This window comes from Astatotilapia calliptera, chromosome 4, assembly GCF_900246225.1.
Source record: "Astatotilapia calliptera chromosome 4, fAstCal1.2, whole genome shotgun sequence".
Taxonomy (NCBI): Eukaryota; Metazoa; Chordata; class Actinopteri; order Cichliformes; family Cichlidae; genus Astatotilapia; species Astatotilapia calliptera.
The window spans coordinates 10,975,725-10,986,410 of NC_039305.1; the positions used below are offsets into that span (position 1 = coordinate 10,975,725).

Sequence of the window (10,686 nt, forward strand, 5' to 3'; positions counted from 1 at the left end):
GAAGCATTTCTTAAGTATTATTTGTAGCGCAGTAGCCTCAGTAATGGATGAGGTTTGAAGCTACTAGTTGTCCTGCTGTATTGAGTAAAAGGGCAAACTGGGAGGTGACCAAGAACACAAAAATCACTCTCAAAGAGCTTCAGGACCTGGAAGAACATGCCAGAACCTCAACAAGGTTAGCTGAATTTAACCAGTCTGGCCTTTACGGTTGAACAGTCCCTGAGCAGAAGGCCTCAAGATATATTTCCAAAATAGCATTTGAAAGCATTTGACAGATGACACAGATGACATTTCTTTTGTCCAGTGAATGAAATGTTGATCTGGGCAGACCTCAAAACATTACATTTGCTTAAAACCAGGCACTGCACATCATTGTCTAATATCATCTGTTGTTGAAGTGTGGTGGTGAAAATATCAAGCTGTGGTGTGCTTTGCAGCAGTGGGAACAGGGAGCTAAAAGAAAACATGGCACTTCACACCTGCTTTTGAATCAGTCAGATTAACTTTGACAGGATTTGCCAAAAAAGTGTAAAATTGTGTAAAAATGGGTAAATTGTTCTATTTCAGCAGTGCGAATCGTGTAAGGACTAAACCAAAAAAAAAATGCTACTGAGCAGTGTTGGTCAAGTTACTTGAAAAAAGTAATCAGTAACTAATTACTGATTACTCCCCCAAAAAAGTAATCCCGTTACTTTACTGATTACTTATTTTCAAAAGTAATTAATTACTTAGTTACTTAGTTACTTAGTTACTTTTTAAAAACACAATTTACAACCTGAAGAGGTGATAAAGCGATAGATCTTTCAGCCCAATTCTACTTTTTCTACATAAGCCATCATACAAAATGTAATCAAATGGAAAAGTCTCTTTTTAAAACTTGTTTTATCAGTTTTAATCTTTTAACTTTATGCATCAAGCAAAACATTTAATTATATGCAACATTCTCTGACTGGAAGAAATTAGTTTAACATTTAAACCTATTTTCTACACATTCCAGCTCATAAAATAAAATATTTTTTGTGTTTTCACTCACTCTTTCAAACAGATGCAAGTAAAACACAGCAGAAAATAAATAAAGTCAAAGACTCAGCGGTCCTTTTGCTCTATTTTCACCTGTAAAGCAGGAGCAGGGTAGGCGGAGGGTTACCCTGGTGCAGGTGTGCTGCGGTCAGTTGAAGAATCCGCGCGAGTGTCTCTGTGAGTTTCCCATCACGTCGTAGCTACTCGGTGCTTGCTTGGAAGTTTAGGGGGTTTTTTTCGCTGTAAAAAGAAGTTTTCTTCCCACGCACGATGGACGCTAATGTTTTTGTCACTTTTTATGGAATCAAACTCAAAGTAAGGTCAGTACTTCCACACTTTAAACGCTGCACGCTCATACTCTCTCCCGCACTCGATATATTATCCATTGTTGATCTGCACACAGCTGCTGTCACCAACGACGTCACTGTCATGAGACATTCTCGCAAAAAAAATCACGGTTTTGGTAACGCAGTAACGCAGCGTTCCTACGGGAAAGTAACGGTAATCTAATTACCGATTTTGCAATAGTAATCCCTTACTTTACTCGTTACTTGAAAAAAGTAATCAGATTACAGTAACGCGTTACAAGTAACGCGTTACTGCCCATCTCTGCTACTGAGTGCCAATAGGTGCCAAAAGCCCTTAATTATCATGTTGAATTAAGGTTCTTATTTGATTTATTTAAATACAGTAGCAATCCCTAATGTCATGTTTTCATGTATTTAATAATTGTTGTCAATGGAAAAATGCTAATTCTATTTCTTAGCTGAACCAGCAATACCGGGGAAACAAGCAGCTACAGGCAGCTACAAGTTTACACCATCCAGGTCCACATAGTAGTTAAATAAATGCAAAGACTTTTGTAAAAGGGAAATGTAACCATAAGAATTGTAAGTGGAAGTATGTGAAATACTGATTACTTTCAATAGCTTATTCACTTATTAGTCACTTTAAAATAGGCTCCAGCCCCCGTGATCCTGATATGGATAAGCAGAAGAGAATGGATGGATGGATAATTACCTTAGATTACTCTTTAGAGCAAGGGCTAGAAGCATCCACCATATATGTCATACCATATAAAGCAGCACAGAATGACACCAAATGACCATTTCTCAGCATCTCTTCTTCTGACTATCACAGCTGACAAATCTTTCTTGACATTAACAAATGCAGCTGACATCAAATAATGACCCTTAACTAATCAACCAAACAAAACGACATTAACCTCTGAACAGACGTATTACAAACACTAATTCACTAATTTTATGTGTGCACTCTTCCCCAATCATATACCATCTTCCTGAACAACCAGCCAAAACTTTGATCAAAAAGCATAAATGTTTACTCTTCTACCATTGTGTGAGAATCATTCCTTTTTCAGTGTAACAGTTTGCACGTGCTTGCATCACATTTAGCAACAGGCCCAAACATGACAGACGCTGAGTACTGCACTACAGTATTTCATCAGAAAAAAGAAGCAAGTTTCATTTGAGGTCTTATCAGAGCACCTTTGACCCCTCACAACATGAGCCAAGAACAGAGTCCACTGGTCAACATAACAGCCATTCGGTAACAGCACTGCTGAAAAACAAACTCTGAATATTCTTCCTATGTTTTTAATAGCCTTATTACCTGAATGGACAACAATATCGCAGTTAACATTGTTTATGTTATTTTGCACGATGAGTTCAGAAAGCCTCGGTGCTATTTCAGTGCTCTGCGCCTACCTTACCACTAGGTGTCAGTGGAACGCAGAGCATTAAGTAAATACCTTTCAAACTAAATTTCAGCAAAGGTTGGAATGTTTTATAAATAACCTAAAGCTGGAGAGTATATGTGTGTGTATTTCTCCGTGTGTCTGTGTGTGAAGCTATATGTGGACCTGTTATTTTAAAAGCCCGTTTAAATAGTGTGCTTTAGCTTATTTTTAGTTTATGCTAAGTAGATTCTAATTAAATTAACGTATTACAGTGTTGAATCATAGGATAGGCAACTTATTGAAAAAGCCCTGATCAAGGTTTTATCTGGAGCATTGTGACGATTAACTCCATGATTACTGTTACAGTTGCTGGGGTCACCAACTCAGAAATCAAATAAGCACTGCCCCCTCCACGCACGCGCGTGCACGTCCACACATTTTTAAGGAAATTAACTAGGCTACTTTTTCTAGGGCAGTCGGCACCTATCAAGTAACTGCAAGGGGTGTTTGCGGTATCACGTCTTTTTTTTGAGGGGGGGGGGTGTGTGTTTACTGATTTTTATGAAACATGTGACTGAATTAGGCGCTCACATGGCTGCTGTGGCTGCATGATCGGCTTTAGTTTTTTAAAGTTCGGTTATCGGTAGCTCCCTCGGCTGGGACCATCTGGAGCAGAAGACCCCTGAAAAACACTGCGCGTATACGGACAAATCATGGCGAACAGTGGGCAGAAAGTTGTGCTGATCACCGGCTGCTCCTCCGGCATCGGGTTACGAATTGCCGTCATCCTGGCCAAAGATGAAAAGAGTCGTTACCATGGTAAATGCGCTTTCTTCTACATTGTTTGTTTGATCGGACCTGTTTGTAACAAGCCTGCAATATTGTGGTTCGCTTGAAATACAATTTCGTGCTTATTTTTCCCTGCAACACGCTGCAAGCTTCCTTTACGCATAAAGTTTGATCAAGTTTCATGCGCAACGCTCCGTCTAAACGCTCATACGTGATCTAGCGTGGGTTAAATTAAAATGCTAACCCCTGTAATATCGGATCCATATCCCTTTGTAAGCACTGGGATTCAGTCGCCCCTTTGACTCGACTATTATCATCTGAAAGCGCAGTTTCCAGGGTAGGGCTCTGCAAGGATGCCGCTTGCCAGGCAGGATTCATAAAAGAGGTCTTGTCAGTTCTCTTTCAAGTGACTTCTCCAGCACAAAGCCCCCTTTTATTGCAGTGAATTGTAGACCGCCTGCTCCGGTTTAGTGCCGTGTCTAATGTGCCCATAGTCCCCTCACTGGAGCGAGTGTTGAAAGGGGGACAAAGTTTGAGACCTGTACAAGCGAGGGTTCACTCTAAAGCAAGGGCCTTGTTTGAAGTCTTCATTGGTAGGCAGTGGAGTTAAGGTTTCACACTTTGACACTGTTGGTCCTCTCCTGCTTCCCAGCTATTATTAATGTCACTGGAGGAATTAGAACTGAATAAAAAAATCCTCCTGTGTCAATCTGTGGAGCCTCAGACAGAATTATGTTAGAGGGGTTTGTACCAAGAGCCTTGTGACCAGATTTTGTTTTTAGCTATGACTCTAAACTGTATAATTTGCCATAAAGCTACAGTCAGCCCTTTCTTACTTTGACAGGTTATGGACAGTTAGAATTGTCATTATTAACATGGTATGAACAACTGGACAGGGTTCAGTAAACCTTGTTTTTTTATTTTGTTTTGTTTTTTTTCTCTGTCTCTTGTTAGGGGCCACTGGGATATGATGGGATTTATTACTGCGAAATAGATGAGGAAAACAAAACCTCCCTCCCTCCCAACACTCGTTTGGTTTGAACAGTGTGACCTGCTTTCAATAAGGCCACATCTTGGCGATTGCATTGATCTGCTCTATTCCTTAGGAAATCCAGCCGAGATTAAATATTGCGTTGTGCATAAAGTAGGAATTAGTTGCAGTGACATGGATGAAATTCAGAGAAGGCCTTAAAATACCCCTGTGTTTGCAGTGTGGTTCATTCAAGAATAGTTAAGCTGCCCAGTTGTAATTCCTTCAGGAGCATTTAGAACAATAGACCTCTTGTTCATGTCTCAATCAAAACGCAAAGCTTTCTGTTGCTTCCTTGAAACCCTTCCTGGACACCCTGGTCTCAAGTAGACCCAATTACTCTTCATAAGATGTTGTTTATGCGTAGAGCATATATGACAGACACACAGACAGACAGATAGATAGACATTGTTATACATCATGTTGCATCAGTAACACTGCACAGCAGTCCAAGCCTCCACAGCAAAGTGGTCCAAATCTGATTACTTATCCAACCTCATCTCTGTTCACATGAGAATAAGGTGAGGATTTGCTTTTGTCTGCCAATGACAACAGGTAGACTTAGGTGAAAATTTGAATAAGAGGTTGTTTATTCCTGCCTATTGCCATTGTGCAACACCAGTGCCTCTGTTTTCTCAGTTACATAACGCCAGTCTGCCAAGTGTAAGCAGAGCACACAAAAAGGAAGAAGCTGTGGAAGCCAAGTCAGCGGCGCTTATATTCATTGTTGTTGGTCATGGTAGATTCCTCCGCTTTATGTAGGTTAATGTTCCCCAGCGGGTAAAGTTCAGAGGAAATCAATTCTGTCCCCTGTAAACTAACAGGCGTGGTCTTTTCCAGGAACTCTGACCCACACGTCTGAGTGTCACTATCTGAGCATGTGTGGGTGCTTGTTTGTTTTTACACTGGTGTGTTTGTCCAAGAAAAAAAGTTAATTTAGTAACGTCACTTGAGTCCTCTGTCACTTCCTCAGCATTAAAAATATAATGATTGCATTAATACTTTCATATTAAATGCAACAGTGATAGTCAGAAAAATGTGTAAAGGCATTAATATCTTAAAATAATAAACTATTCCAGTACTGATAATTTTAAGTGCTCCTCACATTCCTAAACATTTCTTTGCCTCTTCAAGTTGTGTTACATGACACTTTTCCGCTATCATATCTATTTTTGCAAAGTCTGAAGCCACATTATCTCCATACAGTTCTCTGTGTCTCCCTATCAGTCATTGCCACGATGCGGGACCTGAAGAAGAAGGACAAGTTGGTGGAGGCAGCTGGAGACGTATATGGAAAGACCTTGACGTTGCTTCCATTAGATGTGTGTAGCGATGAGTCCGTCAGGCAGTGCGTCAATAACGTTAAGGACCGCCATATTGATATTCTGAGTGAGTGGGACACAAAGTGTATATCTCTTTAAAAAGCAGGTCATGATGATCGATTCTCTGTCCTTGGATAAGTGTATGTTTGTTTTTTTATTATGTGTTTTACAAGAGTTTATACACAGAATTATTTTTTTAACATATGATGGAACACTATCGTTCTGCTTCATTTTATAGTTTTGCGTATTCAATAGAAAGTCTATGCTATTTATAATATCATAGACATAGATTTTATTTAATCACACACTGGGGAAATTCAACTGTTTACAGCAGCTCAAGAATTAGAGATGTATGCAAAAACACTATAATATGTACAGATGGTTACAATATGAACATAAAGTGCAGTGGAAATGATAATAATATACATGTATTTATAAAAAGTAAAGCCCTGTGCTATTGCTAAAGTTATAACAACAGTTCAGGACAAAGGCTTTGATTATTTGTGAAACAAATATTTTAAACAGTAGTTGCACTGCGCAGTTGACACTTAGAGTATGTGGAGGGAGGAGTCTGAGTCTTAAAATTCCAGTGGTCAGAAAGATTATGGACCAAAACTGAATGGGCTACCACATTAATAACCCGAGAGAAAGATAGCTGAAGCTAAGCTTACAGCACTGTGCAGCTGCAATACTTTATTTTTCTGAATAGTAATCCTCACAACTAAAATCTCACAATGTGTGATCCAGAATTTATCAAGTAATTTTATAGTGCAGTAAAGTCCATTTTACCAGATCTTCTGAATACGTAACGCTTTTCACTTATGGTCCTTAAACCTTTAGCCTGGATAAAGTATCTATTTATAAACCTGTCTACATCTTAGTCTAAATCCAGCATTAAATCCCCTTTCGCCTAATTACTCAAGACCCAAAGGCTCTTCAGCCTGGTGTTACGTCAGACCTTCATGTTGTTGTCACATACTGACATCTGGTGGCAGTATCAAGTAAAACCAGCTTTATCAAAGGAGCTTGTAAAGAAAAGCGTCTGGACTTCTTTAAGTTGCTTGAAGACGTTTCACCTCTCATCCGAGAAGCTTCTTCAGTTCTAAGGTCAATCTGGGACTCTCTGCCATTTGACCTTAGAACTGAAGAAGCTTCTCGGATGAGAGGTGAAACGTCTTCAAGCAACTTAAAGAAGTCCAGACGCTTTTCTTTACAAGCTCCTTTGACTACGATGACCTGGATGACTGAGAACCTTCACAGACATAAAACCAACAACTAACTAACAAATGGTCTAATGAAGTAATAAAGTCAAATATCGCTCTATTTCTGTTTGTTTTTGTTTTTTGATCATTGCATTTATGGACAATGCATTATCTGTGTGTCTGTTTCCTGCCAGTCAACAATGCAGGTGTGGGCTTGCTTGGACCTGTGGAAAGCATCAGCATTGAGGAGATGAAAAAAGTATTTGAGACCAACTTCTTTGGAGTGGTTCGTATGATCAAAGAAGTGATGCCAGACATGAAGAAGAGGCGTTCAGGGCACATTATCGTCATGAGCAGCGTCATGGGTCTTCAGGGTATGAGTATAATTAGTTATGCATAAGAAAATTTGTAGTGCTATTCTAACTGAACGTCAAAAACATTTTGAGAATGACAAATTACAATAAACCATGTAATAGACCGTTTATTGTAATCTATTAAGCTACATGTAGGTTCTAAATCTGGCAACTTTGGTTGGTATAAGGCTTACTGGATTCCTGCATATCAAAAGAGAACATATTGAATATACATTTTGACGATTAAACAGTCAACAGTCTCCATAATCACTCATAATGACTTGCAAAACACTCTGCACGTGTTCCAAAATTTTAGCTTGGTATAAGCTGACATTGTTTTATCCAAAAGGAAAGTTAACAGCAATTTTATCTTTATGGTTTGAAGTTATATCTGTAGATTTCGTAGATGAAACTGTTAGGTAATTTAAATGATTTTTTAAAATTCCTTATTATATTAATATTATTATTCGTTGGTCTCTGTTTCACATTTCCAGTAAAGCTCTGACAACTTACAGTAATTTGAGTCAAACTGCAAGTTCTTGCAAAGAATTTTTAGTGTTTGTTTTAACTTGTTTGAAGTAGCATAATGGTGGCCTCCAGCAAAGCAGGTTGGACGCTTTCTGATAAACTGCTGAATTAGCTTGCATAATGTCTGACACTTGTGTTGTCCTGCCTGCTACTTTTTTTTAACCCTAGTCCTTTATCTGTAAATCAAGTGAGTGATTTCTATTCTTGATTGAGTACTTTGAAATCTCATTCTACGGTGCATTGAGCTTCTTTATCTCCTCTTGTTGTTCTTTAATCAGGTGTGGTATTCAACGATGTTTACACTGCTTCTAAGTTTGCAATGGAGGGCTTCTGTGAGAGTTTGGCTGTGCAACTGATGAAGTTCAATATCAGGTAGATTACCCTCTTTCCGCTAGTCTTCCTTCACATGTGTCTTTATTTTCTACTGAAAATACCATCCCCACTGATCACACTGTATCTAACTTACCCCAGGTTGTCCATGATTGAGCCTGGCCCAGTGCACACTGAATTTGAAACGAAAATGATGGAGGATGTGGCTAAGATGGAGTATCCGGGTGCGGATGCTGACACAGTTCGTTATTTTAAAGACGTTTACCTCCCATCATCAATAGATATATTTGAGGCCATGGGCCAAACACCAGATGACATAGCTAAGGTAAAAGAATTGGTTTCTAACTCCTACACTGAACCCAGTTCAGGAATTTGTGTTGATGTTCTGCGTGCAGCCGTTAAAATGTTCTGTTGCTTCTTATCTTTTCCAGTGCACTAAAAAGGTTATTGAGTCAAACAACCCACGCTTCAGGAATCTGACCAACAGCCTCTACACACCCATTGTGGCCCTGAAATATGCCGATGAGACTGGAGGCCTGTCTGTAAACACATTCTACAATCTACTCTTCAATTTCGGCCCTCTCATGCACATCACCATGAGCATCCTCAAGTGTTTGACGTGCAGCTGCCTGCGTAGACGCACCATCTCACCTAACTGAAGATGGAGTGTGTAATTCTGTCACTTAACTTTAACCTCCCAGTTTGTTGAACGGAGGTTTCCTGAACAGACTAGACTAGAGCAAGTAACCTGGAGAGAAGAGCCACCTTTTAGTTTAAAGACAGAGCCACAATAAGCTTCTCAAGACAACATGCACAGCTGCACAAGTTTGTCACAGAAATGTTATATATAGGGTGACCTCATGTACTGACACAGAAACATGCATACACCACAACACAGACATACAAACAACACACACATTGGATTATTGTATATATAATATGACGAGGAACTCATGCCAGAGTCTGGGTAGTATGACAAGAACTGAACAGCTGCTTTGTAAGTTGTTGGATATATATGTTGTTAAATGAAAACATAAAGATGGAACTTAAGATTGAAACACATGGACAGATGTCAAAGCACAAGAAATAAATTAAGATGATGAGAGAAACCATAAAATTATTATAAATATCACAATCACAATACCATAAGTTGCAACCTAGGTATTGTTTCATTACTCATCAGAGTAATGACATATAAGACAGAGTCAGAATATATGATAAATATATATATAAATATTTCATCTTTTGTTCTTCAGTGCCCTTAATTTTATGTTCACCTTAATATAATGTTCTCATGGTCATAACTGCTGTTGAATCATATTTCTAATCTTTGATAAACTGAATGTTTGTTTGTTTTGGTTTGGGTTTGTTTTTTCAAGTTTTACAAAGGGCTGGATCAGATACTTTTACCAAGCAAATTAATGGAAAAAATAAAGTGAATTCTGATTTACTCTGAATGTTTTTTTAAGAACACAAATAACAAAAAACGTGACCACTTTGACTTTGAAAGCTCTCTGTCTGACAGACTCAGTCGACACCACAAGGGGGCGGCATTTCACTGTTTTACCCTGATTCCGAACCTGTGGATTACACGGGACATGCACTGATTTTTACAGTATTATTCACACAAAAGCACAGTTTTCAACAAAATATTCCATTTGCCTGAAGTAGTTCTGGGGTCCTGACATTGTGCTTTCTGGCTCACCAGTATGGTTTACTGAGACATCTGGTGCAGTGAAATTTACTTCACCTGTGTTTTCCTACTGCTGAGAAGCAGCTGAAGTTGTCCAGGAACTGGTATCTACTTGAGACAGACAAGTAGGACAATATTTAATTAAATTAGTTTGAGAAACTGGCCATTACACTTATTTTTCACTAGCTATATTTGTAACAATTTATCTATTAGTAATAAATGTATCAAGGTTAAACCCTATGGATATTTTGAAAATACTGGTTGAAAAAAATATAATAAGAGAATGTGTTCAAAAATCATTTTTTAATTTCATACACAGGTCAAAACAAAAACTCCTGCATAAGGCCAATTTTTGAGCACACACTTAAATTTTTGTCAGTGAGACAAATTGTCTGTGCTCATGCACAAAAATTAGCATGTGTTTGCATGCATGTGAATGTGTTATAAGACCATGTCTATGGGCCAAGATAGTGATCTGTTGATGGATATAAAGAGGTCATGGCCTGCTCCCCATCAAAACCCCTCCCTTGAACCTCCAACCCTCTCACACACACACCCGGCTTTGTGCCGTGTGAGAGAATGTGACCTGGTTCCCATCCCTGAGGAGGGGTGAAAACTATTGACAACCTCAGACACATTTTGCGCAGCCCCGAGCCTCCCTCTCCAGCTGGCCCTCTTAGCCTATCAGGCCTGGACCCCCTGGTCCTGGTCCACAGTGGA

General features: G+C 39.1%; 1 protein-coding gene across 2 annotated transcripts; it reads left to right on the forward strand.

Annotated features, from left to right (window-relative positions):
- Positions 1-1,317: 1,317 nt before the first annotated feature.
- Positions 1,318-9,724, forward strand: rdh8a (retinol dehydrogenase 8a). 2 transcript variants are annotated; one of them, XM_026164626.1, is made up of 6 exons: positions 1,318-1,340; positions 5,766-5,927; positions 7,257-7,436; positions 8,222-8,315; positions 8,415-8,598; positions 8,705-9,724. In XM_026164626.1, the coding sequence occupies exons 2-6, from the start codon at positions 5,777-5,779 to the stop codon at positions 8,930-8,932; spliced, it is 837 nt and encodes a 278-aa protein (XP_026020411.1). In that variant the 5' UTR covers positions 1,318-1,340; positions 5,766-5,776; the 3' UTR covers positions 8,933-9,724. The 2 variants fall into 2 exon arrangements, with proteins under 2 accessions (XP_026020411.1, XP_026020410.1); XM_026164625.1 differs by lacking the exon at positions 1,318-1,340 and adding an exon at positions 3,172-3,538.
- Positions 9,725-10,686: the final 962 nt, after the last annotated feature.